Source organism: Arvicanthis niloticus, chromosome 18, assembly GCF_011762505.2.
Source record: "Arvicanthis niloticus isolate mArvNil1 chromosome 18, mArvNil1.pat.X, whole genome shotgun sequence".
NCBI lineage: Eukaryota > Metazoa > Chordata > Mammalia > Rodentia > Muridae > Arvicanthis > Arvicanthis niloticus.
The window spans coordinates 21,296,977-21,324,936 of record NC_047675.1 but is presented as its reverse complement, the minus strand read 5'-3'; the positions used below and the strand labels follow the sequence as shown (position 1 = coordinate 21,324,936).

The window sequence follows — 27,960 nt, the reverse complement described above, 5'->3', positions numbered from 1 at the left end:
TCGGGAGCTTATATTTATTTTCCTCCCCAGGCTTGTCAAATCCAGCAGAATTTGCAATGAACCAAGCAGCAGTCGGCGCCCGGGTCGGAGGTGGCTGCGATCCTCCCCATACCTCTTGCCGCCGCGCCTCCCTCACAGCACCCCATTACCATGGCTGAACGGCGTCCGGCAGCTCCAGGCCTCAGCCACCTGCTTCCTCAGGATTTCCTCAGTGACAGCGTCCGAAAACTCTGCCGCTACTTGCTTCTTTCCCTTCTTCATTGGCCGCGCCGGGCCGGGATCCGCCGGCCGTTTCCCGTTCATCTTCTTACCATACACACAGACCCACGCCAAGGAAGCCAGGGTGCTACTTCCCTTCAGAAACTACAGTTCCCGAAAATCCTCTTTCCTTTAGTAGCATTACCCAATAGAAAGGCACCAAAGCATAAGGAGGCGGGAGTTACACATAAGTAACCAATAGAAGATCAACATATTACGTCATGCTGCCAGCAATTTGTCGAATGGTCGCGGTGGACTGCCTCCCAACTTCCTGCCGCCGGAGCGTATTCACTTCCGGCGTGTGTTTCGCTCCTCTTGCTCTCGACTGTTAATGGCGGGCGGTGGTTGCTGAGCGGGACGCAGATAACCGCTGCCCGCCCCGCGGACGCCTCCCCGGGCCCCCCGCTTTCTGCACGTCGCCAGTGTCGGAGCTGTTCAGCATGTCTGTGGTGCCGCCCAATCGTTCGCAGACGGGCTGGCCCCGGGGGGTCAACCAGTTCGGCAACAAGTACATCCAGCAGACCAAGCCCCTCACTCTGGAGCGCACCATTAACCTGTAAGTGCGGCGCGGCCTCGGCCGAGAAGCCTCTCCCCGTGCGCCCTCCCTCACGCCGGATGCGGTTTGTCTCTTCCGGGATGCGCGCTTTCTTTCCCTGACCTGTTTCTCGACCCCGACTTGGCAGTTGTTCTGTTTTAAAGCGAGTCTCGTTCCCCCTTTCTCTTCATTCAGTCATGTTTAAAACCCACGTTTGCTTTGAATTCATCATAATGTGTGTATTCTTTCAATCCGTTGCTGGTTGTTTAATCGCACTTGTATTTGTGTTTATTTGAATACCTATCAATTTCGTACATTTCTTTTACAGTAAGTTTTCCAGATTAACCTCTGACAGCCTAGTTTTTTTTTTTTTTTTTCCTTTTAAATGTGTAGTATTCCATCCAGTGGCCACATTTTATTCATTTTATCGCTGTTTGGTCTACCTTTTTGCTTTTGCATGTCTTGTCTACCAAAGTGACAGCATACAACATGATCGTAGAGTCCCGGTAGACCTAAATTGGGAGTACACACACTGTTGCCTGGCTGTACTTTCAGACGGTTGGAGGTACCTTACATGTTGCCCAGACAGCCTGTTTGCAGGTTGTTTTGTGTTCAACAAACCTTTTTTCTTAAGCAAGTGATTCCATTTTGCGATTACTCACAACAGAATTTTGTTGCAGCAAGAAATTGGGATTGGGAGATAGCTTATATGGTGTTTGGTATCTCATTCCCCAGTGAGGGGAGCTAGTGCTAACGGGAAAGACTATCCAGTTTAGGCTGATTATTTGTTTAAAATGTGCGAGACATTGCTGATAGTGGGGTTTGGGTAAGTCATTTTAGTGTTTCTCCGTTTCATATTCAAATAAATAAACCTTTCCTCCTAGAACTAAATGTAACATGGAATTGAAAACTTCTTGAGAACTGTTTTCAAGAACAACCACTACTGTTGTTTTTTTGACAAAACAAGTACTGGCGTGCAGACTTAGGTAATGAAATACAAGGTTTATAAAATGTCAAAATAGTTGACAGTTGTGTCTTATGCAAATTTACTTTTGTCCCACACTACACAGTAGCACTTTAATAACCTGTCACTTAAGTGTTTATAAGATTCCCATAAAATGGAGAAGGCAAGAACTCTTTTAAAAATAAAATGGATGAGTGCAGGAGTGGAATGCCCCGGATTCTGCCTCCAGCGCCTCAGAAAGTTAAAAAAAAAAAAAAATGGAAGCACAAGTTCTGCATCACTTCATTGATAAGCCAAAACCCTGGGTCTTACTTAAACTGTCCTTGATTACTGGATCTGTTTCACATCAGGCCGTTGTGTAGAGTTGTTGAAATAGATGTGCTTTCAGCAAGATGTTTTGCAGGTTGAGTATGTTACTTTTCACTTCCTATGTAAATGCAGTGTTGAGAAGTAAAATTACTGGGCTGTGAACTTAAGTTCACCTGGGGGAATTACCCGTTAAGTGGGAAGTAAATCTTTGTTTCTGCAGTACATTCCCATTTAGGAAACTCTGGATGGGTCCTGATGTACCACAGTGTGCATGCTCATGGCCAGGTGTTTAGATGCACACTTTGCTGCTTTGAGATGCCCACAGTATGATGTGGAAAATAGGCTCTTTGGGGGCTGCTGCTCAGATTTCACAGCTGGAAACTTGAATGTTTTGTTCCCTTGAGATCCTGGGATATAGGAGATTGATGGTCATTGCAGTAGAAATGTATTGTAGCTAGTCTCAGTTCTTTCTAATGTAGGTTGGGAAAACCACACATTAACACATGTACAGCCTCGTACAGTACATAAAGTTTGTGTAGTATATGATTGGATTTTGGATTGACTGTAAAATTGTTTATAATCTTTAAAGTCCCCTGAAGATGGTTTGTTCTTACTATTTTAGAGCCACTTTGTGTTTAGAATTTGACTTCGGGAATTAATGTTTTCCTTTTGGCTACCTTGACTTCCCTTCTCAGGAACAACTGAGGAGAGTATAGTCATCTTTCACCATCGAGAGTGGTTTGTGCATGTTGCACATGCACGCAATATGCATTCATGCAGATATATGTAGTTGTGTATGTGGGGTATATGTGTTTGTGTTCACAGCATTTGTGAAAGTATGATGTGCCTGGGTCAGAGCACATTTGTGGAAGTCAAGACAATATCAGGAGTCACCTTCTACTTTGAGAATATGGCCTCGTTTTGATCTGCTGCATCAGGTTACCTGACTCATAAACTTCCAGGGATTTTTCTGTCTGTCATCCAGCTTGCTGTGGGAACACTGGAATTTCAGATGTGCCTACTGCAGCCAGGTTTGCATGGGTTCTAGAGATTCAACCTCATTGCATGTCAGGTGCTTTACACATGAGCCTCTCCCCAGCTCAGGTTCGTAGTGTTTGCAGGTGTGCCTGTATATGCTATCTCTCCAGCCCCTTCCCACTCTTTTTTTTGAGACAGGGTCCCTTACTATCCTTGAACTTGCAGAGCAAGCTAGGCTGGTTGGCTAGTGAACCCCAGAAATACATCTGTCTTCACTTCCATAACAGTGGGACCACCATGCTCAGATTTGTGTGTGTGTGTGTGTGTGTGTGTGTGTGGTAGTTGGTGGGTTTTATTGTTTGTTTTGGGTAGGTTGTTAATGTAATTCTGGGGGTTTTTCTACCCCCTCTCCCCTTTGCTCCCAGGTAATGACAAACAGTGCTCACTTTATCCTGAATAAAAGGATTTGGTATTTTTATTAACAAGCTGCAGACACTATATGGGCAGTTTCTGAGCTATTCTAATTCAACTAGGCTGCCAATACCCAGGCAAATGGTTTTTTGTCTGAAACTCAGTCTTGCCCTGGTCCATGTGTGTCCTCGTGGCCGTGGTTGCTCTCTCCACCTTCTTCCTTCTCTCTTTCCTCTTGAGACCACAGACTGGGATCAGAAGTCCTGCCCTATTTCTCTTCTGCCCAGCTGATGGGCAGATCACTTCTTTATTAACCCATCAGAGGTGATGGAAAACAGTGTTTACATAACATTGAGACTGGAGATGCTTGACCTTGCCATTGTCAGGACTGTAACCAGGTGTCTGGGTATAGAAATCAATACCTGAGAACACAGTGCACAAAACCTCCCAACAGTGGGAGCTGGAGATTGAATTTAGGTCCATATGTTTGCTTGATGATTACTGACTGTCTTCCCAGGCCAATATCAAGGGGTTTTTGGTAGATGAAATACTTTGGGATTAGCCATGTTCAGTCAAAATATTCTTACTGGGGCGGGGGAAACTATAATCAAGGGGTTGCAAGGTAGAATGTGTGATAAAATATAAATATGGATTTGATCTTTACTAAGCAAGATTAAGTCTTTAACACTTTAAATCAAGTTTGGGTTCTCTTACACAAGGCTCTGAGGGAAAAAGAAAATGTTTCTAAGCCACTGGTAGTACATGTCCTTAATCCCAGCACTTGGGAGGGAGAGGCAGACAGGTCTCAGTGTTTAAAGACCAGCCTGGTCTACAAGTGAGTTCCAGGGCAACTCTTTCAAAAAACAAGCAAGCCAAAAAAATAAAGAAATAAAGTTGATCTGAAAAGGAACTAGAAAATTCTAATTATTTGCTAACTGGGAAAAACAAAAAATAATTGGTGCTACCAGTGAGGTGGCTCTGTGGGTGGGGGTGCTTGCTGCCAAGACTGATGATGTGAGTTCAGTTCCCCAGAACCCACATGGTGAAAGGAGAGCACAGACACACAAAGAACACCATATACATATGTGTACAAAACCTCATTTTTAAAGATATTAAAAGGAAAGCAACTAGAGAGCTGCTGATAGACCACAGTGGCTCAGCCATAGGAGAAAACAGATGAGCTGTTAGTGCAGGTTGGTTTATAGAAGTTAGAACTAGATTAGTCAGAGGAACCAGACTGGTACTTCTGGTGCCACGAAATGATTTAAAACCAGTATAGATAAGCACTTGGCTGAGCATTTCAGGGACCTTAGGGCCGTGCTATCTGTGACTGATGCATGGAAGTTCTGGCTTCAGGAGTCAGGCGGCAGCAGTCCTCTGATCTCTGCTATCTCATAGCTGCTTCTTTGGCTGGTCTTCTGAGCACAGTGCAGTTTTGTATGGTTTCTGTATGTGTTGTTTTGAACTGTCCTGGTAAATAAATAAGACCATCGGTTCTCATGCTAATGCTTGTTTTGGCTCACAGGTACCCACTTACCAATTATACTTTCGGTACAAAGGAGCCCCTCTATGAGAAGGACAGCTCTGTTGCAGCCAGATTTCAGCGCATGCGGGAGGAATTTGATAAGATTGGGATGAGAAGGACTGTAGAAGGGGTTCTGATTGTACACGAACACCGCCTACCCCACGTGTTACTGCTACAGCTGGGAACAACTTTCTTCAAATTGTAAGTAGTGTTGGAAATTACAGCAAGACAACTTGTAAAAAATGGCTGTTTTAATGCATCTTAAAATACAAGTTTAGCTTTTATTTATTTAAACAAATACTATGACGGAGTCCTTAAAGAAAAGTCATGATTTTTCTTCAGTGCAATGCTTATTTCCTTTCCAAAGAGCTAGATTAGGCCAAACTCATTTTCTCAAAGGGATGGGAGCCTTACTGAATTCAGTTGTTTTCATGTAGTTTAATTACATGAGCTTATAACTCATTAAATGTTTACTTGCCCCCCCCCCCCGTCAGGTTGTGTGGGGGGGGAACCCTTAAACTAAATAGTCTTTTCAAGACTATGTACCATTCTTCAGCTCTAAGGATGTAGTCTGTTCTCAGGTATTTATTTGCTAACTCCATTAGAGCTAGCTTTTCTTTGAGGAGGCAGTGATGGATTGTTGGCCAGTGATTGTGCTCATCATATAGATCAGTTTTGCTGTTTAAACTTAGGATTGTATACAGTGGTCTGGTACTTAACATTATAGACTGAACTTCCCAGCACATCCCCACCTTTGGCCCTTGATTGCTTACCAGATGTCACTGAAATGTGTCTTATTAGTTACCTGAAAGAAATGATGATTATTATATTCTTGCTATTATCCCCAAATTGTATTAAATTGTAAGCTGAAATTCTTGACCTTTTGCAGACCTGGAGGTGAGCTTAACCCAGGAGAAGATGAAGTTGAAGGACTAAAACGCTTAATGACAGAGGTATTTTTCTGTTTAACTACTTTGACAATTGTATTGCCCATCTGAATGCTACCAACTTAATAATCAAATTTTCATGTGTCTTGTTAAAAAAAAATTTAATTTGAGCAGTTAGTAGTCAGTAAGTAGAACTTAAATCTAAATTAGTATAAATTACTTTCTGGAAAATAAACATATCTGTAATCTTAAGCTAAGACCCAAGGATTATCTTAAGTTCAAGACCATTTAGTTAGAGGTTTCAGAGGAAGCCTACTCACTTTTACTCTGGTTCTTCTGAAAACTACCAAAAAGTCAGGAGAAAAGTAATTTTTTAGAAGGTATAAATTCAGTAGTATTCATGGAATGCAAAATGAGACACTAACAAAAAGATGAAGTAATAACTAAGTTAGGGAGAGCTGGAAGGCTGTTGGGCATGCCACAGTAGACTTAGCAGAGACTGTAGCTCAGCAGGATGCCAGTCCAAAATGCAGCAGTGAAGAACAGAAAGGCTAAGGAATTGCCGGTGCTAGATTCTAGGGCCAGTGAGTCCATGCACCAGCTGGATTGGCTGAATCTATAAAGGTTATATTGATCTACACTGTCTTTCCATTCTGTCCAGTTGAGCCAGGACTGACTGTTGACTGAGTCAATGGGCATTGAGTCAGCTAACATTGAGCAGTAAAATGTAGAAGAGATGGGGAGAATATTTGAAAACGATGATCCTGACTGGTAAGCAGTGTAGGAGTCTCGCTGTGAGGCGGGACTGTGAGCAGCTGTGCAATGTGGAGCAGAACTCAGCTCCTAGCTGAGAGGATGGTAACAGGGCAGAGGGCTGCAAATCTCCACTCTGTAGAGTGACCAGTCCAAGAAAACTCGGGGATGGTTTTGGTGGTTGGTTTTTTTTTTTTTTTTTTTTTTTTTTTTTTTTTTTTTTTTTTTTTTTTTTTTTTTTGGTTTTTCAAGACAGGGTTTCTCTGTTTAGTCCTGGCTGTCCTGGAACTCACTCTGTAGACCAGGCTGGCCTCGAACTCAGAAATCCACCTGCCTCTGCCTCTGCCTCTGCCTCCCAAGTGGAGGGATTAAAGGCATGTGCCACCACTGCCCAGCAACTATGTGATTTTATTTGGATCTTAGGAGGGGGCATAGCTGTGTCAAAACTCCTGCACCTGGTGAGCAGCTGTATCACTGGCTTGTGAAGGACACTTTAAGAAAATACAGTCTAAAAGAGCAAAAGGAATTCAGCCACAATGAAAGCTAAATGAGTCACAAAAATCATGATTCTCTTGGAATAATCGAGGAGATGCTGTATCTGTGGAACAAGGGCCACTTAGAAGACTTTAGCGGGGCTGCTGGGGTGGCTCAGTTAGTAAAGGGGCTTGCTTGTCACTCAGCTTGATGACCTGGGCTCTATCTCCAGAACCCACATACAGGAGGGAGAAAATTGGCCCCACAAAGTTGTCCTATGATCTCTACATGCACACTGCGGTTCACTCACCGTATACACACTGTACAATAATAAAATCTTAAAAGGAAAATCAGGGAATGCTTCAAATCTTTCCTGAATATAGGAAGCTCAAAAATCTGAAGCATGCCTTCATAATTCTGAAAGAATATGACTTTCACACCAGAACTCTTTAATATAACTATAAAGCACTGTAGGAGAAAATAATTATTTTAACTCTTGTAGAAATTTTAAAACTGTATTATGCCTTACACCGTTTCTCAGGAGACAACAGAGAGAGTTTGCTTCCAAGGTGAAGGAGTAAGGCAGGAATAATGATATAATAATCAGAACATGAATGTCCAGCGCTGTAGGAGAAAGGCCTAAGAAGGCCTTGCACTCAGCTGTGAACTCGGCTGTGCACAGAGCAGAGCAGACTGATAGAGGGAAGGGAACACGGGTAGTGATTGCTCTCAGATAGTGTGGGGATAAAAACATTACCTCAGATAAGTAATCATGATTCATATTGGCAATGAGTCATATTGATAACATGACCCTTTCATATGATTTGACTTCCTAACAGAATGGCATTTTACCCCTGTTGTCTTCCTTGCCAGAATCTCAGTCTCACTGAGAAATACTAATCAAAATCCTGATTAGTATTTCTCAAAACTGCCAAGATCATCAAACTAACAGAACTGTTGCCGTCTAGAGCAGCCTCTAACTGATGACCATCTATATCCTATCTTAGATGGGATCCTGGGCCTGAAAAGGGACCCCAAAACTGCATGGGTTCTTTGTTATAGTATTGATTCATTAGTTTAACAGATGTGTTATACTGATGTAAGATAGTCACAGTCAGGGAAAGGTATAGGTATCATGGGAGTTTTGGGCCTTTTTTCTTTTTCTTTTTTTTCTTTTTTCTTTTTTTTTTTTTTTAAGAGTTATTTATTGCATGTATATGCATACACTGTAGCTGTTTTCAGACATACCAGAAGAAGGCATCAGATCTCATTACAGATGGTTATGAGCCACCATGTGGTTGCTAGGAATTGAACTCAGGACCTCTGGAAGAGTAGTCAGTGCTCTTCACTGCTGAGCCATCTCTCCAGCCCCCCAGCCTTTCTTAATATGTAAAACTATTCTAAAGCAGTTGAAAAAAAAAAAAAAAAAGAAAAAGGAATACTTCTAAACACAGAAACAAATACTGGGGAAAACAACTAGGAGCTGAGTCTTGTAGCCACTTGGGATGGGTGAGACAGGACAGGAAATTGCTACTTGTTCTGAACTTTATAGTACCATTTTGACCAGTGAAATGGGTAGAGTATAACTTTTTAGTGAGTTATTTATAAATGTGTATGGACATTTGTCTGCATGTATTAGTGTAGCATGTATGTGCTTGGTGCCCTCAGATGTCAGAAAGATGGGGTTGGATTCCTAGAACTGGAGTGACAGATGGTTGTGAGCCACCATGTGGGTGCTGGGAATTGAACCTAGGTCCTCTGGTAGAGCAGTCAGTGTTCTTATAATCACTGAGCCATCTCCAGCCTGAATCTAACTTGATCAAAATAAGTTCATGTTATATTACAAAGAGTAATAATGGGATTTTGTGAAAATGCAGTCTTTCCATTTTTGTAACTTTAGGTGGATGATTTGTAGAAATTGTAGTTGATTTTAAAGAACCTTTTATATGCTATTTGGCTGATGTTGATAAATGTCACCTTTGGTTTTCCATGTATAGCCAGAGCGAAAGGACAGGTATTTTGGAGACAAGGTCTCACTATATAGCCTTGGCTAGCCAGGAGCTTGCTATGTAGACCTTGAACTCACAGAGATCCACCTGCCTCTGCCTCCTGAGTGTAGGATTGAGGCATGTACCACCACGCTCAGCTTTGTGGGTCCTTTTGATAGGTTGATGCTAGATTTTAAGCTAAATTTGTGTTTTCTGACAGAATGGAATGGATGCTAAGTTGTAGAGAGGCAATCTATCGGAAAGACACTAGCTCTTAGGAGTGTCACTGAAATAGTCTCTACCACATAAGGGAATTCTCAGGTGTGTATACTCAGTGTACTTACTATACTACTTTGCACAGATACTGGGTCGTCAAGATGGAGTCCTGCAAGACTGGGTCATTGATGACTGCATTGGGAACTGGTGGAGACCAAATTTTGAACCTCCTCAGGTCAGTGTTCAGTGTGTTTACCAGGTATTTGGTAAAGCAGAACCTATTTCAAGACATTTAAAAAAGTGATCAGGGCTAGTAAGGTGTCTCAGTGGGTTTGTTGCCAAACCTCATGGCCCAAGTTTGATCCCTGGAACTCACATGGTAGAAGGAGAGGATAAATGTGGCGTCTACACACACACATACACACAAAGTGAAAACCTTTTTTTAAGATTTATTTATTTTTATGTGTATGTGTGTTTTGCCTGAATGTATGTATCTTGTGGAAGCCATGTCAGGTCTCCAGAGGTTGGAGTTACATGGGTAGTGAGCTGCTATTTGGATGCTAGGAATTGAACCTGGGTCCTCTGGAAGAGCAGCCAGTGAGTGACCTTAACTGCTGAGCCATCTCTTCAATTGCCCCCACCTCTTTTTTTAAATATTAGAAATCTTTTTGGTTTTTTTGTTTTTGTTTATTTTATGGCCAGTGGTGTTTTGCCCGCATGTCTGTGTGTAGGCGTCAGATACTCTGAAACTGTTGTTACAGACAGTTTTTGTGAGCTGCCATGGGGGTGCTGGGAATTGAACCTAGGTCTTTTGGAAGAAGAGCCAGTATTTTTAACTGCTGAGCCATTTCTTCAGCCCCAGAAGTGGAAATTTTTAAAATAAATGAAAAAATTTAGAGTAGACCTCAGCCTCCCATTTCTTATTCTCATTTTCTTGATTTTGATTTAAAAACCATTTTTAAGATCAAACAGCTTTTTTCTTTCATGTGTATGTGTGTTTGTATATGTATATGTCTGATGCCTGGGGAGTCAGAGGGAGGAACTGGATCTGAGAAAGTAGAGTTAAGATGGTTGTTAGTTACTACAGGTGCTGAAAATGGGACCCTCCCTCTCTTAGGGTTTTACTGCTGTGAACAGACACCATGACTAAGGCAACTCTTATAAGGACAATATTTAATTGGGGCTGGCTTACAGGTTCAGAGCTTCAGTCCATTATCATCAAGGTGGGAACATGTCAGCATCCAGGCAGGCATGGTGTAGGAAGAGCTGAGAGTTCTACATCCATCTGAAGGCTGCTAGCAGAATACTGGTTTCTAGGCAGCTAGGACTAGGATATCAAAGCCCACACCCACAGTGACATACCTACTCCAGCAAGACCACACCTTTTAATAGTGCCACTCTCTGGTCCCCATAGGCTTGTTCAAACATGAGTCTATGGGGGCCATACCTAAACAGCCACTCCCTGACCCAAACATATACAAACCATCACACTTCCCCTGAAACACAAGATAAACAAGTAGAAATGTTTTAAAAAGATCAGAGTAGACCTTGTTAATTTCATTTTCTTAACTCCTTAATTTAGATTTAGAAATCATTACAAAGAGCCGGGCAGTGGTGTCGCATGCCTTTAATCCCAGCACTTGGGATGCAGAGGCAGGCGCATTTCTAAGTTCGAGGCCAGCCTGGTCTACAGAGTGAGTTCCAGGACAGCCAGGGCTATACAGAGAAACCCTGTCTCAAAAAACCAAAAAAAAACAAAAAAAAAAAAGAAAAAGAAAAAGAAAAGAAATCAATCATTACAAAGCCAAGCAGTTTCCGTCTTCTCTTTTTATTTTATGTGTGTCTATGTATGTATGTGTGCATGTATATATGTTTGTGTATGTATGTATGTACATAATGTATATTGGATGTATGTATGTAATGTATATTGAATATACTAGATAGCCAAGTCTGGACTTGAACTATTTAATTTATTCTTTGTCTACCTCCAAAGCATTGGGGTTACAGTATGCTTAAACAGTAAGCCACAGTTTCAGGATGATACTATTTTGTTGTTGTTTTGTTTGCTTTTTGAAGTGTTAAGAATTGAACCAGGTCTTATGTATGAAGGTCTAGTTCCAGCCCACCCTGTTTCTTTTAAGAGAAAAAATTTTAAATATGTAAAAGTAGAATTATAGTAAGTAAAAATCACCTTTAACAGTAAATTCATGGTGAAGTATTTTTCTTTTTTTTTTTTTTATCAAGTTTATTTATTTTATGTATATGGGTTCTCTGTCTTCATTCACACAAGAAGAAGGCATTAGATCCCATTACAGATAGTTGTGACCCACCATGTGGTTGCTGGGAATTGAACTCAGGACCTCTGGAAGTACAGCCAACCGCTGAGCCATCTCTAACCCTGGTGAAGAGTTTTTCATTCCTTCTCTGCTTTCCCCATGGACTGTTTTGAAGCAACTCCTAAGTATCATTTCAGTTGTAAATAGTTTAGTATGAATTGTAAAAGATGTTTTATAAAACGTTGCCAATGGAGACTAGAAAGATGGTTTAGTAGAGGACCAGAGTTCCATTTTCAGAATATATATTGGATTAGGTGGTTTACAACCACCTCTAACTCCAGCCTCCAGGATCTGATAGCTCTGCCCTCTGTGCATGCCTGCACCCATATGCATGGGCACACATGCATACACATAATTTCATACAGAAGGCTAGGGACAGGGCTCAACAGTTGCTCTTGAAGAGGACTAGAATCAGTTCCCAGTACTCTCTGGGTAGCTCACAACTAACTATCTGTAACTCCACTCTCGGGTTCTGATACCTTTTGGCCTCTGAAGGCCTCAGGCACACAGTTAATGTCTTTAAGGGGAGGAGGGACAGTGTGTTTGGGACATTGTGAACACATTCACTTTCCAACCCTCATTTCTGAGGGAGAAGTCGAGAGTGAGAGCATGTGGGATTCTCAGAAGGGTAGGTGCACTTAGTAAGTGCAACTGTCAGAAAGATAAACTCTGAGGTAGAGCTACTTCCTTGTCCTTGAGAGCAACTACTAAGTCTTGGGTCCTCTGAAGGACACTAATACAGCTGGAGTCTTACATGCCTATTACAAAGTTCTACTTTTGAAAAAGTTTCTGTGTGGAAATGCTTTGGTTTAAAAAAAAAAATTACCTTGTATTGGTGAGGGGAAGCATTGAAGTAAGTGTAAACACTTACTTCAAGAAAAACCATTGGGAATGGGTTCTAGGGCCTTGAGCATGCTAAACAAGCACTCCATCATTGAGCTGCATCCCCAGCACAGGAAAAGGACACAGTCATTATCATCTAAAGCAATCTCATCAAATGTGTAATTGCCATGTTCATAGATCCTGATTCTTTTTGGGTTTTTTTTTTTTTTTTTTTTTTTTTGAGGCTGGGTATCTTTATGTAGTTCTGACTGTCCTGGAATTTGCTATATAGACTGGGCTGGCTTTGAACTCAGAGAGATCCTCCTGCCTCTGCCTCCTGAATGTTGGGATTTAAAGCATGTGCTTCCATTCTTGGCTGTGCTAATTATTTCTAGTTTTCATATTTGTTTGAATGAGGGTGGTCTCTCCTGTCTCTTATATTTATAGGGTTATGAGTTCTCTTCTACTTTTGTAAATCATCTTAAGTGAAAATAGGCTGTCTTGTGTTTCAGTTGCCAGTAGCATCCATGTTTTATTGAATGAGTGCTCTTTCTCCTAGATGTTTCATATATTGATAAATCAGTTGATTGGATTCAGGCCCAATTAATGGGGCAGAGGGAACAAATGAGGCAAGGTGGTATATTGCTGCTGTGCAACAAGTCACAGGCCGAGCAGTTCTAATGCAACAGTCTGAGACCAGGGGCTTTGGTTGACATAATACTTTTGGACTTTTGGATTGGTGATACTCATGAACAAGTCCAGAGTTTACTAAACTCCAGACTCAGGAGCATTTTGATCCTGTGTACTTCTAGTAAGGGACACTTAAATCTGTATTTCTAAATTTAGTAGCCTAAGACAATGTATATTTATTATGTTGGAATTTTCAGGGCTTTATAAAGTTACAGATGCTGCATCAGAAAGAGTGGGGCAAGGATCTAATTCCTACTGCACATGGAAGCAGACATTGTTGGATTAGATTGACGCCTTCAGTTTTTGCCAGTTGCTGGCATAGGGGTTCCCTCAGTTCCTTGTCATCTTCGAAGGATAACTCCCTCTAGGACAGCTGCCTTCCTTCGAACATGTACTTGAAGAGGATGTAAGAAATGATGTCAAGGAGTGCACAGGTGGGAAGCCGTGCTCAGTTAGCTTCCTGGTCTTGGCAGTGGCATATGATTACTTCTGTATTCTATTCGTAGCACTCTTGGTATATAGTGGGTGAGTCTACAAAGGTGTGAATGCAGACGACCTGATGACTGGGGTCTCTTAGATGCTGGCCTCCATAGGTAATGGTTTGTTCTTCTATTAAGATCTCATACCATCTGTGTGAGTGTGGTGGTCCACACCTTTAATCCTGCCATGTAGGAGGCAGTGGCAGATTGATCTCTATGAGTTCAAGGCTAGCCAGGTATACACAAGATTGCCAGGTAAGCAAGTGCTTACACAATGAGACCATGTCTCAAAGGAGATAAAAAAGAATTTATACTATTTGGTTGGTGTACTGGCTTGTATGTCAACTTGACACAAGCTGGAGTTATTACAGAGAAAGGAGCCTCAGTTGAGGAAATGCCTCCATAAGATCCAGCTGTAAGGCATTTTCTCAATTAGTGATCAAGTGGGGAGGCACCATTGTGAGTGGTGTTATCCATGGGCTGGTAGTCCTTGGTTTTATAAGAACACCCTTCCATGGCCTCTGCGTCGGCTCCTGCCTCCAGGTTCCTGCCCTGTGTGAGTTCCAGTCCTAACTTCCTTTGGTGATGAACAGCAATGTGTAAGTGTAAGCTGAACAAACCCTTTCCTCCCCAACTTGCTTTTTGGTCATGGTGTTTCATTGCAGCAATAGAAACCCTGACTAGGACAGTTGGTTTTCGTAATGTTAATGTTAACAGATCATTGTTGATAATTTCCTACAGTCATGAAGTCTTTAGAGATGTGATTTTTTTTTTTTTTTAAATACACAGAGAACCTTAACCTCATCAACTACTTGGTTACTCTGGAGTATACAGTCCTATAGGAAATAGTAGATGCTTCTTTTCCATTCCTTAAGTTTTCAGAAGAATGCATTCATCCTTCAAAGATACAATATGGAGTAAAAAGGGCAGATGTGGATACAGATTGAGGTGTGAGACAGGAAGTAGCAAAGCATAGGGAGAAGGGGACCAGAAGCAGCAGTCATTAAAAAAATACTTTAACCTCAGTATTCTGGTAGAGGTAGAAAGGTGTTCATGCCCAATCTTAGCTACATACTGAGCCCTGTCTCAAAAAACATCAGAGCAAAACCAAACAACCCCCCCCCACACACACATAATAGTATTGACTTTAATATAACTATGAACAGCTAGATTAATATCACTAAGAGCTGTCAAGAAACCATATCGAACATCCCTCTGAATTGTCTGAAGATGGAAACCCAGGGACCCCTGTCCCCCCTTTGGCAAGACTTGAATGAATTTCTCTACAATTTTGTGAGTTGAGAAACTTTGCAGACTCCAGAAAGGAGTAGCCTGCCCTAGCATCTGAGGGAGAGTGATTCTCAGGTGGGGTATGAACACCTCATTAGACTGTTAGTATGACTGTGTGGACTTAAGTCTATTTAATGTATTTAATCCACTCTAATCACCAGTAATGTTATTGGTGCTCAGCTTTTCATATATTGGCTAGTATCTTAAAGTTGGGTCTTAAATTCTTTGGACAGATGAAAAGCCCTATTATTGGAGAGCTTCTTTCCATAACAGTATGTTCTAGGTCAAGTGTTACACAGTATTGGCCAGGCAAAAGATGTTCTGTTCTCTCCTGACTGCCTTGTGTAGTTGAGGACAAGTATATAGGGCTCTGTGGACACTGGTACTCCTGAGAATTGCCACAACACATCTGTGACCTGGCCTTAAGAAGCAAAGTTTCACCATACACAAATGGTAAAGCTGCTATTTGAAATATACGTGCAACAATTAATCTAAACGGGCTTTGGTTTCTTGGATATTCCTTGACATAATTGGAAGAAAAGTGCTCAGTGGTAACTCAGAAGTCTCCCAGGCTGTTTGCTGAATGTCCTCCTTATCTCTTTCACTCTGTGGCTCTGTGGTATTCCTTGACTTCACTAAGTGTAAGATTGGCCCTGGAAGTATGGATGTCAGTGAAGTGCTGTGTGTTCATTCGGCTTTAGCCAACTTGCCTGTTTTCATTGGGTGTCACTGTGGAAGGGTACTTTATTGCTTCCTTGTCTCTGTCTTTTCATATGAACCTCACTAGCTTAGCTATTAAGAGCAGAACTGGAGAGTAGCCTTTTAGAAAGGGGAAGCAGCAAACAGAAGGAAATTATTTTGTGTGGCCATGATTTGTTGAATGTGAACCACAGGTGTTTTTCAAGTGTGCGGTTTGAGCTACTTCTCGATTCCTTGTCCCTTCACTGTTAATCTGGTTCTCAGGTAGACCTCTGAAACCTGGGAGAGTTACTTGAGCTCATTTGTACTTTTCAGTGTGTAATTGTCCTCACTTGTGTGCTGGTTGGGTGCCAGTGAGGAAGAGGTAACAGGGAGGAAGTGGTAGGCTTTGTACTGAGTAAAGATTGGCTAGATCAGTTGCAGTATGGCTTCACTAAATTGCGCAGTCTGCGAAGGTAATGGCTTCTTTCTTTTAATAAGTATTTTCATTTTATGTGCATTGGTGTTTTGCCTGCAAGTATGTCTGTGTGAGGGTATTGGATCCTGAAGTTACAGACAGTTGTGAGCTGCCATGTGGATGCTGGGAACTGAACCCAGATCCTCTGGAAAGAGCAGTCAATGCTTTTAACTACTGAGCATCTCTCCAACCCCAGGCACTGGCTTCGAAAGTTTCTAAGTAAAGTGCGTGTGATAATTATACCTCACCTAATGTATCCAATTGCTCTCAGGCTGCAGTTTCTCTAGTTCTTTTTGTCCTTTTAATTTTTCTAAATATTTTTTCCATTTTACCTACCAGTTAGACTTCCCAGCTGGCAGAACTCCACCTAGCTCATTTTTGTTTTTAAAGCATGTGCTATGTGTATGGGAGAAGGAAGAAGGGGCAAAGAGCATCCTGTCAAATACCTCAAAAGCTTTAAAGTTTTCTTGGAGTAAACATGATCACATCAGGATTCTAGAGTGTTTTAGTAACAATAAGCAGCAGCTTATCTTCAAGCCAAAACTTCATTGTGTTGTAAATTTCCTTAGCCATACATTCTTTGACTATTATACTTAAACAGCTGATGGGCTTACTGTTTATTACATGTGTGTGAAGGCACTTTGTGTATCTGTTAGGTCCCTTAAAGGGAAACCAGACAGAAGCATACCACCAGCAGTGTACTGGGAAGTGTACATGTAGAGAACTAAATGAGGCCATCGGGTAATCGTTACAGTGAGTCTGAGTTAGCATATGAGGGTAGTTGAGCTTTGTGTCTGTAATTGGAAGAACCTGATAGTTAACACATGAGGTGTTAGGAAGGGCGATGCTTGAAGCCTACAAGTAACTCTCATTTTCTGTTTTAGTATCCGTATATTCCTGCACATATAACAAAGCCCAAGGAACATAAGAAGTTGTTTCTGGTTCAGCTTCAAGAGAAAGGTAAGGTCCTTATCTGGAAGGCAAGCATGTAAAAACTCTTGTCGTGTGTTCTCTGAGGTTCTCCGCTTGTCTCCTCCAGGTTTCTTGAGTAGCTTTAGGTACACTGTAAGACTAAAACACACTTATCATACTTATGCAGAGTCACCTAGCTTCTCTTTGTGCCAGTCATGGTGTAGGGGGAATGAAGTCAAACTAGAGCTTAAACTAAGAGATGATTGTAGTTTTTGGAGTTGTTGAGCTGTTATTACTGATTTTTCCCATTGTGGTGAAGAGCTCGAGATTGTCTTTAAAGAGTCTTCAGACCTGCTCTGTTTCAACAGTAACTGCTCCTTCCCAGCCTCCCATCCAAGTGCCCCCATCTCAGGAACAAAGAGCAAAACTCCAAGATCTCATGTAACCTACACTGGCCTTGAACTCCTAATCCTAATGCCTCTGCTTTTCAAGAGCTGGGATTACAGGCTTTCACTAGTACTCAGGTTCTTGCTATGTAGCCCAAGTGTGTATGTGTGTGTGTGCCTGTGTGTGCATTTGTGCACATGGATGCAGGTATGGGAACTAAATTCTAGTCCTCTGGGAGAATAGCAATTGCTCTTAACTGCTGAGTTGTTTTTCAACCTGCCTATCCGCTTCTTCCTCCCTCCCTCCCTGACTGTGAGTGTCCTTAGGAATGTTCTCATTCCTGGAGCTCACCACTTAGGTTAAACTGGCTGGCCACCTGTCTCTGCTTTTACCAGCACCAGGATTACAAGTATACATTATTTGGGTTTTGGGGATTGAACTCTGGTCCTCGTGCTTGGAAGGCAAGCCTCTAAATCTTGATTCTCCTGTTTCAGCCTCTTGACTGCTGGAAGTGTCACAATGCCTGGCTCCATTTCTTACAGTAGTTTTATAGGAGAATTAAAAATTATGTTCTAAACCCAAGGCAATTTTCAATTAGCTTTTTAAAGTTGTTTATGGCATTTCTTTCTTGAGAGGATGTTTCAAATATATGTCTATAATCTCTAGATGACACAGACAACCCAAAGTGAGTAATGAGAATTGTCTTTTTCCTTAAAAGTTTTTCTCAGAGCTGGGGAGATCGCTCAGCAGGTAAATTGCTCACTGAAATCATCAGAACCTGAGTTCGGTTCTTCAGCGCCCATGTAAAAAGATGAACATGGTGGTGTACCTCTGTAATCCTACACCGGTAAGCGGAGAGACAGGTGCCATCTGGACAGTCCCTGACCAGCCAGTCTAGCCAAAGCAGTGAGCTCCATCTTCACTGAGAAACTCTCAAAAATTAAGGTGGGTGGGTGGGACTGGGCCAGGTGTGCTAGTACACACCTTTATTCTCAGCACTCAGGAGGCAGAGGCAGGTGGATCTCTAAACTCAAGGCCAGCCTGGTCTACAGAGCAAGTTCCAGGACAGCCAGGGATACACAGAAACTCTGCCTCAAAAAAAACAGTAAAACAACTGAGGAGATTGGGGGGGGGGGGGGGAGTTGAGGAAAACATCCTGATGCTACCAGCCTCTAGCCTCTGTCCTGAATATGAACCTGCATGGGTAAACACAGACGTCAAAGCTTTTCTCAAATGTAAAGTTGATTAATTACAAAGTGGGAGTAAAAATTACATGAAAAATTAAGGAGATTGAATAGTGCTCTGTTTTTGTTTTGTAGCCCTGTTTGCAGTCCCTAAAAATTACAAGCTGGTGGCTGCACCACTGTTTGAGCTGTATGACAATGCGCCGGGGTACGGGCCCATCATTTCTAGTCTTCCGCAGCTGTTGAGCAGGTAACACCGTTGATATATTTGTACATTGTATGTAATCAGTAGATTAAAATATGCTTAAAAGTACCTGAAGACTCAAATTATGGCATGATGTTCTGACATATAACTGTTCTTCCTCAGATCTGGTGTCTTCCATGGTTAGTTTGCAGTCTGTTCAAAGAAAAGATGGTAAAATAGTCAATATTTAAAATGCAAAGTAGCGGTCTAATATTTAAAATGCAAAGTAGCGGTCTATATAAAAGTAGGGACAGGCATGGCGGTGCACTCCTTTAATCCCAGCACTCAGGAAGCAGAGGCAGGTAGATCTCTGTGAGTTTGAATTGGTCTGCAAAGCAAGTCCAGGACAGCCAGGGAATGTAACACACCCCTATCTCAAAACAAACAAACAAACAAACAAAAGAAAAGGGGGAGGGGTGTGGATACTTAAATCTTCTAGTATAATTTATTCTTTTTCTCTTTTGGAGCTTACTGCACTTAGGTCTAAATTGGCAAATGGTATATAGCCCTATAGTTTTATATAGAGTCTGAACTTTTAGGTAAATAGGATTTTTTTCTTTCCTCTTTCTTTTTTTCCTCCTCTTCCTCTTCCTCTTCTTCCTCCTCTTCCTCTTCTTCCTTCTTCCTTCCTCTTCTTCTTTTTCCTTCTCCTCCTCTTTCTCCTCTTTTTTTTTTTTAAAGTGTGCACATGAACACTTGCATGCTTGTGCGCACTCTGTCTCTCTCTCTCTCTCTTGTGTGGGTGTGGTGTGGCTGACAAATCTTTTGGATTGTGCAGTCAGTATTTGGATTTGAATCCCACTTTTTATGATTAACTTTTAATGTGCATTGGTGTTGCTGCCTGTGTGTGTGTATGAGGGTGTCAGGTCCCTGGAACTCGAGTTACAGACAGTTGTGAGCTGCTCTGTGGGTGCTGAGAATGAACCTGCTCCTCTGAAGAGCAGCCAGTGCTCTTAACCCCATCTCTCTGGCTCCCTTCAGTGCTTGCTAGAGTTAAAACTTGGAACAGACTCATACTCTTGTTGGCCATATACTTCATATGGAAATGAGGATGGTAGTTTCTTCATAGGACTGTAGTCAGCACACACAAAGTGCTTAGAACATAGTTCTTGGGAGTACTTATTACATGTTAGTTTAACAACACCCTAGTCGTGGTGTTCACTTCTATGGAAGTTTGGTGAACTTAGAATTGGCCTTTTTTTACGTTGTCACTAATCATCCTTCAGCTTTTGCTCCTCTACTTTGGCCTCTTGCTGTATCGTGTGCACATGAACATTGTGTATAGAGCAAAGGACATGTAAGAACTTTGTCTGCTTTCAAGGAACTTTGTAATTCATAAGTAACCAAATCTACACTCTTAATGTTTCTCATGCTAAGTATTGAGCTGCACTTCTGTAGTATATAAGTGTGACCAGTGAGGTCAAACTGCATCTTACTGTAGAAATGGTAAACATGCCAGGAGGGGAGAAACGGCCAGGTAACTTCTTGTTTAAGGTGGAAACTGTATATAACTAATACTGTTTTTAATAAAAGTTTTCTGTTTTTTAAAATGCAGGTTCAATTTTATATACAACTGAATTCCTGTACACAGAAGTAAAAGAAGCCGTCTCTGTGAGCACAGCTTACACATGTAGAAGAATAACTGTAGAACAAGTTTTGGTTTTCTCTTGTCCCCTAAATTGCCACCACCTTCCTGTTTGAAGAGTAAAGTTAATATGAACTAGATAGTGGTGTGGACATGTGACAGTGTTCATTAACTCTTGGTTCTACTCATACATTTTTTTGTACATTAAAGAAAGCAAATTTCTTATTTGTATTTTTTTTTTTTTAAGTTTCTCATTAAACTCTGAAAAGTCTTACAGCTGAGGATCCTTTTTCCCTTCTTTAGACTGGGGAATGTTAAAACACCATCGTGGTTTAGATAAAGTGAGATGATGGGCCCTTGGGCCTAGACTGTTCCAGGTGTTTGTGATGAGGACTTTCCATTCATACTCTGGGGAACTGAATTTATCTGACTGAGTCCAAGGTGCAGTGTGTTCCAAACTCCACTCCATTATAAGGAATCCTAGTATATTATCTGACAAGTATATTTTATAACTCTCTAGGCCTTATTTCACAAGTCAAGACATTTGGGAATTAAACATTAAACATTTGGGAAACCATTAAGATTAGGTAAACTGAAAGCCATTGGACTTGTATAAAAGAGGTCCATCTAGAACTCACTGCAGTATTTGCTTCATATAATGGGATAGTGATTATTTGCACTGCTACTAAATTGCTTCTTACTGAATGAGCCATGACAACAAACAAACTCTGAGGATACACAGTTGTGAGAAACTGAGGTGTTGTATACATGCATAATGATAAAAATCATGATTTTAGTAAGCAGCAAAGCTTTTCAGAAGTATTTTAGAATAGGCTGGGTATGGTGGTGCATGCCAATGATCCCAGCACCTGGGTGCCTAATGCCGGAGGCTCAAGAGTCCCAGGATAGCTGAGATACTTAGCAAGTCCCTACCTCAAAAGTAATCAAAACAAAAGAATAGTCTGGATCAGCTAGATTCTAGAGGTCAGGACAGGTTTTGTCAGCCTAAGGAAAACAGCAACTTTAAACTTCTAGTACGCTGTTTGCAAGGTTAGGATGAAATTATGGGAGTAAAGTTTCAGGACAAAGATGGTCAAGAGTGGAGGCACACATCTTTGATCCCAGCACTCCAGAGGCGAAGGCAAGCAGGTCTCTGAGTTCTAGGCCAGCTATGGGGACATAGTGAGACTCTATCTCAACAAAGCTTTAAGACTGGAGAGTTGCTCTTGCATAGGACTTGGACTTGGTTCTAAGCAGCCATGTGGTGGCTCATAGCCACCTGCAATTCCAGTTCCAGAGGATCTGACATGGCTGACCTTAGGCACCAGGCATGCACATGGTACAGATACTTATATGAAGGCAACACACTCAAAAATAAACTGAAAAGGAAAAAGGGTACAGGACCTGGCTGATTGTGTCACTGTGGTCACCATGGTTGCTTTATTGCAGACTTGTTGGCTGTAGGCGTGATGTAATGAAAGAAAACTTTCAAGAGGTAGCCAGTTTAACATTTTTAATATGCAGAAATAAACTTGATTAGTTCTCACACGTTATGCTGTCTAACACAAGGTATGTCTCCTGAATATTGGGCAAAAGCAAATGTAAATGTTTTCTTCTCATTTAGCTTTGACAACTAGGTCAAGAGTGGCTGAGGAATTAAACTCAGTCAAGTTTATTTAGAGTCTCTGCAAGTCTAACCATGCCCATGCTTGGTAAGCACTGTCTTCATGACCAAGAGTGGCAGCTGTTGTCCTCTGAAAAGCCACTAGTTCTTGAATTCTCCTCCAGGCACCAACAGTTTTGCCCCAGTAGTTTATGTAAGCATATTCCTAATTTAGCATGGGCTTCTTAAGAGTCCAGCTAATCCTTCAACTGGGGAGGGTAGGCATGGAGCTAGTAGGTTGACTATGTTCACCTACTATTGAGCACTGGAGAGAGATGCTGCAGCACCCGGTATCGGGTGTTAGCGTTGTTCAGGGAAAGTGGACAGGGGCGAACGTCCTAATTGAGATTCACAGAGTGCTGTCAGAAAGCAGTGCTTGAGCTGAAGACTTGATTCTAATCCACTCTTGCCCTTTATAACTTAAGCTTTGGCTCAGATTCTTCCAGCTCTACGTGTTTGCGCCAGCCATTCCTATTCTGAGACCTTTGATTTAAGTTACCTGCTGTTCTAACCACGGGATGTAAGGGGATTGATTTTAAACAGTACATTCCTATCACATAAACACAGTTTTAAAGCTTTTTGGTTAATTACAGTTGGATCCCAATACTCTTGTTTCCTGATGAACAGAGATGAATTAGAGATGTATACATTTTATGTTCTATCAGTCATTAAAAGAGCACAGGTGTCAAGGGTTCTTTGATCTGTAACATCACCCTTAAGATGTAAGTCTTAGAGTGTCATTCCAACCATGTATATTCTAAATATTGGAGAGTATTAAAATAAGCCCTTGAACAACTGACATTTTTTAAATAAGTGTTTCTTACAAATGAAAGCCCTATTGCATTATTTTCTTATTAAAGCTAGTAGTACATATTAGTAAAGGGAGAAAATGAAAAAGTTTATTCAGTTGTTTAAAACCATAGTTAGAACTGCCTACTCTTTTGGAGAAATGAAAAAAGTCCCAGTTGATGGAAGACAATTGGGATGTCTTTGAGTAGGCAACAGTGCCATTGGTGAAAGTGCATGCAGACTTTTAATCCCAGCATTTGGGAGGCAGAGACAGGTAGGTCTCTCAGTTAGAGGCCAGCCTGCAGCCTGCTCTACAAAGCAAGGCTCAAGACAGCCACAGCTACACAGAGACCCTGTCTCAAGACCTCCCCCTCTGCAAAAAAAAAAAAAAAAAAAAGGCAACACTTAAAATGGCACAGGTTCTGCATATTAGTTTGTATTTAAAAAAAAAAAATGTGGCCGGGCAGTGGTGGCGCACGCCTTTAATCCCAGCACTTGGGAAGCAGAGGCAGGCAGATTTCTGAGTTTGAGGCCAGCCTGGTCTACAGAGTGAGTTCCAGGACAGCCAGGACTACACAGAGAAACCCTGTCTCAAAAAACCAAAAAAAAAAAAAAAAAAAAAAAAAAAAAAAAAAAGTATGGGTATGATGCTTTCATGTACCATGTGTGTAGAGTGTCCATGGCGGCCAGAAGGAGGGCATCAGATCTCCCAGGACTAGAGTCAGACATGGTTATGAGCTGCCAAGTGGGTGCTGGGAATCTAAATTCCTGTCCCCTAAAGAGTAACCAGCAGTCAGTGATCATAATGGCTGAGCCAAGTCCTCCAGCCCCTCCTGGTTCTTTAAGGTGGTCCAGAAAATGTTAGTCTAGTAGCCATTATCTCTCAAGGGCAACTTACATGGTTCCTTCATGATGATCTGTCCCAAGCTGTGGCTTTCATTTGCTCTGCTCTTGGCTTTGGTCTGTCTTATCCATTGAACTTTCTGTTCTGGAATCCACGTTGGCTGCAAGTTTATGACAATGACTTATTTTTGTGCCTTCAGCTCCCCAAACGTAAAAGCTTTTACTAATTCCTAGTGTTTGGAACGCTATATGGATGGCTGACTGCAGAGAATTTTCAGTCTTCTATTACAGTGTTAAAGAAGCTTACCTTTCGTAGCTTAAGATTAGATTTTTCAACACATTCCATTAGAAAACACATTGTTTTCTATCACTTGGGCTAAACTGGACTCACTGGAGTTTGCCTCTGTTTAAATACAAGCTGTAATTCATCTGGAGCAATTAAATTTACCTTAATATTAACATACATACGTATGTATATACATACATACACACACACATACTTCTGGGGGAGGGGGGAACCAACCAAATATGTCAAGATTAAGCCAGTTAAGTCCACTTTGTATTTTAGAAATTAAGTTGGAGGAAATGCAGGAACTATCAAGACTATACTGTTCTGTTGAGAGAAGAGCAGTGTGTTCAGAAATGAAAGCTTTGGCTGGGGTGCTGTTCAGTGGGAGAGTGCTTGCCTAGAAAGCTCTGGGTTCAATCCATGTATCCTCCAAACAGAGAAGTCGGTTATTATGTTCATGTACAGTATACAAGCACCATTTATAGCTGTGGTTTTGAGAACTTGAATCTGGTTTGTTTATAGGAATGTATAAAGAAACTGGAGTTTGGGGTTATGTTTTTTATATTTGTAAAGCAAAAGTTTGATCAAAAATGATCATTGTTTTTAAAAATTTTATTTCACTGTTATTTCAATAAAAACATTTAAAACTGAATGACTAATTGTTTGGGATAATCCTGAGTGGTGGAGGGTTGTGCAACTTAGAATACCAATAGTGATCCTTGCAAAGTTCTGCTTGTCTGTGGTGAGGTCCATTGGGTAAGGGACCACTTTGGCATAGTGGGAAGGACCTGATGGATTGAACTATTGATCGATGTTGTCACTCCCCTCTTTTTTTTTGTTTTTGGTTTTGGTTTTGTTTTGTTTTGAGATAGGCTCTCTTTATGTGTCCCTGGCTGTCCTAGAACTCACTCTGTAGACAAGGCTGGCCTTCAATTCAGAGGTCAGCAGCCTGCCTCTGTCTCCCAGATGCTGCAACTAAAGGCGTGAGCCACCTTTTCCTGGCTATCTCTTCCCTTTTTTCTTGTAGCATCCTTAGATTCAGTTACCTGCAGTTGATGGAGTCATTTGGATTCAGAGCCTGAAGACTGGATGCTTAAAGTTGCAACACAGTTGTGTTAACTACCCTTGTTCATATCCTTAAGGACTGTTTTTTTTTTTTTTTTTTTTTATCTGCAGGATTATAAGTGGGAGCTCCTGGCTTTGATCTGGCTTCTGGTTAAGACTTTAGAGGGGGTGCTAGAGAGGTGGCTCAGCAGTTAAGGCTCTGGCTACTCACCCAGAAGACCCAGCTTTAATTCTCAGCACCCACATGGCAGCTCATAACTGCCTGTGATTGCAGTTCCAGAGGATCTGAAACCTGGCGGTTCTTGCACACACCAATACACATAATCTTTAGAAAGGACTGTAGAATTTAGTCCTTGCACTGGGCCTGTAGCTCGCTCCACAGTCCTAGCTTCTTGGGAAGTTGAGTCAGGCTGATCATTTAAGTTCAGGAGTTCAAGACTATCAAGAGCCTGCCTTTAAACCTTCCAGTAATGCCAAGGGAGGGGAGGGAGGGAAGAAGGAAGAAAAAAGAGACAGACAGAAGGTGTTTGGGTGTGGTGGCTCATGTCTTCCATCCTTTAACCTAAAAGGAGGTTCAGATAGGGGAATTGCCTCAAACTGGAGTCCAGACTGGGTTAGACTCAGAACAAGTATCTCAAACAGGCCCTGGAGGGAAGGAAGAAGTGCAAAGTACTTTCCCGAGGGGTAAAGGAATAGAACAATGACTGTTCTTGCTCAAAACAGAAACCATCCAAAATCTGCATTATTTTAAAATATAGCTGAGCTGGGTTAATTTCATCTGTTATAAATGTTAGATTTTCAGAGAGCCCAAACTTCTGAGATTAAAGAAGGCAGCTTTGTTATCAGCAATATGAAAGGACAAGTTTGGTATCTAATATTGCTGTTTTGTGGCTTACGTCGAATGTGAATCACAAGCGAATGGTTTAAAAATCACCATGACTCAGATCTGACCTTGTAAAGTAGAACAACTTCTCTGGAAAATTACCACCCTCGTTTCTTCAGAATAAAGATTTCCATGATTTGGGCAATAGTGTTAAGGCTTGGTATTTTATTTTTACATTTAGTTATGTGTGTGGGAGACAGATATGGAAGTCCAAGGATAACTTGGGGGAGTTATGGGAATCAAACCCAGGTCATCAGGCTTTGTAGCAAATGGTTCATCCCCTGAGCCATGTTGCAAATGACTGGGGAGCGAACCAAAGGGAACTGTATTGTACAAAGACCCATTTCATGATGAGGTGTTGTAAAGAATTATAACAAATGGTTAATTTTCAGATTAAAAAAAAAACCTATAGAAATATCTGACATGGAAAAAAATACTTAAAAGACAATTTATCTCCTTTAGAAAATGTGGAAAAATTCAATATCTGTTTACAGAGCATACATCCTGGGGCAGGCACTAACACATGGCTTGGAAATATAATGATTAAAAAGATTATGCCCTATGTTTTCTTATGTAATTCACATATAGAGATGTAACTTGGTGTTTATAGTGTACAATTCAGTGACTTTGTATTTCTAGTTGTATAACAACAATTTTAGGACATTCTCACTTTAGGAAACTAGTACCCCAACCTGTCATTTCTTTAGCTGTCACCTCCAGTTCTCTCAAACTCCCCTTCTACTCTAGGTTCCATGCATTTGCCTTTATCATCGGGATCACATAGAATTTAGATATGTGTGTGTAGCTTGACTCAGACATACCTTCAAAGTCCCCGATACTGTACCATGTATCTGTACTTTATTTTCAAACACGATATTCCACTGGAGTTTCCCCTCTGGGTTATTAGGAATAATGCTACTGTCAACCTCTCTGTAGGGACTTTGTGTGGGTGTATGTTTTCAGTTCTCTTGGTTGTTTATTTAACAAGCTGTGTAATTGCCAGGACGAATGGTCACCCGTTGGTTTACCTTTTAGGAACAGGTATTTACCAAGAAGCTCAGCAGCATTTGACATTCTCACTTGTAGCATAAGAGGGAACGGATTTTTATTTCCTGTTAAGTTGGTTCCTCCGTTTAAAAAAATATTCTATCTCAGGGCTTCTATTTTAAAAATATTCTATGTCAAGGCTTCTATTATTTCTTAAGCATCATTCTCTCTTCTCTAGGACACCAAAGAAGCCTCTAGTCTACACGGTGGTGGGATGGAGGGTTTACCTGCTTTGCCGGGGAGGAACAAGGGACAAGTGGCCAGGGGTATGGATCCCGCACCCTGCTGCTTGACCACGCACACAGGCCTGCCGTCATTGCCTACGGGCCGGACTCACCCTAGAGCCCGGCTCGGGCGAGCCCGTGGCGTCAGTGGGCCCGGGGTCGGCAAGGATGCTGCAGGGGGCCGGGACGCGGGGGCCCAGGCCGGGTCCTGTGTCCTCGGGGCTGCAGCGCGCCGGCTGTGGGCGGGGGACGAAGGCCGCGCCCCCGCGCCCGTCCCGCCCGCGTCCCGCTAGGGGCGGCGGCCCGCCCCGACTCCGCCAAGGCTCTTCCGCGCCGGCAGGGGCAGCAGCGGGAGCGACGCGGGGCGGAGCGGCGCGAGCAGCTAGGAGCGGCCCGGCCCGGCCCGGCGCGGCGGCGGCGGCAGCGACGCCAGAGCCCGTGGGCGCCTTTCGCGAGGCCGCCGCAGGCGCCTGGCCGCAGCGCGGGGAGCCTCGGGTGCCGGAGCCCGCCGCCGCCGCCATGCCGCTGCTCTTCCTCGAGCGCTTCCCGTGGCCCAGCCTCCGCACCTACACGGGCCTCAGCGGCCTGGCCTTGCTGGGCACCATCGTCAGCGCCTATCGCGCCCTCAGCCAGCCCGAGGACCGGTCGGGCGAGCAGGAGCCGATAACGGCCCCACTGCAGCCCGAGGCGTTCCTGCAGACGAGCTGGCCCGCCAGCGGCCCCCGGGCCCGCGACGTGGCCCAGTACCTACTGTCGGACAGCCTGTTTGTGTGG

The 27,960-nt window shown here is 42.3% G+C and overlaps 4 protein-coding genes across 6 annotated transcripts in view; 2 read left to right on the top strand and 2 right to left on the bottom strand.

Moving 5' to 3' along the window:
• Ogfod1 (2-oxoglutarate and iron dependent oxygenase domain containing 1) overlaps positions 1 to 447 on the bottom strand; it is a 31,993-nt gene extending 31,546 nt beyond the window's left edge. The window contains exon 1 of one of the 2 annotated variants that reach the window (XM_076915647.1): positions 137 to 447. In XM_076915647.1, the coding sequence (XP_076771762.1) occupies positions 137 to 303 (167 nt within the window). In that variant the 5' untranslated portion in view covers positions 304 to 447. The remainder of the gene's footprint in view (positions 1 to 136) is intronic. The other variant, XM_034522470.2, reaches the window with a different exon arrangement.
• Nudt21 (nudix hydrolase 21) lies at positions 295 to 20,608 on the top strand. Its single transcript, XM_034522468.2, has 7 exons — positions 295 to 814; positions 4,981 to 5,181; positions 5,870 to 5,933; positions 9,444 to 9,533; positions 16,956 to 17,031; positions 18,690 to 18,804; positions 20,354 to 20,608. The coding sequence occupies exons 1-7, from the start codon at positions 699 to 701 to the stop codon at positions 20,373 to 20,375; spliced, it is 684 nt and encodes a 227-aa protein (XP_034378359.1). The 5' UTR covers positions 295 to 698; the 3' UTR covers positions 20,376 to 20,608.
• On the bottom strand, positions 4,734 to 27,707 carry LOC143434952 (uncharacterized). 2 transcript variants are annotated; one of them, XM_076915651.1, is made up of 4 exons: positions 27,300 to 27,707; positions 23,734 to 23,839; positions 18,869 to 18,951; positions 4,734 to 4,925 (listed from the first exon to the last, which is right to left on the bottom strand). In XM_076915651.1, the coding sequence occupies exons 1-4, from the start codon at positions 27,705 to 27,707 to the stop codon at positions 4,848 to 4,850; spliced, it is 675 nt and encodes a 224-aa protein (XP_076771766.1). In that variant the 3' UTR covers positions 4,734 to 4,847. The 2 variants fall into 2 exon arrangements, with proteins under 2 accessions (XP_076771766.1, XP_076771765.1); XM_076915650.1 differs by lacking the exon at positions 4,734 to 4,925 and adding an exon at positions 17,008 to 17,142.
• Amfr (autocrine motility factor receptor) overlaps positions 27,706 to 27,960 on the top strand; it is a 35,928-nt gene continuing 35,673 nt past the window's right edge. Inside the window, exon 1 of the mRNA XM_034522387.2 lies at positions 27,706 to 27,960. Coding sequence (XP_034378278.1) covers positions 27,706 to 27,960 — 255 coding nt within the window.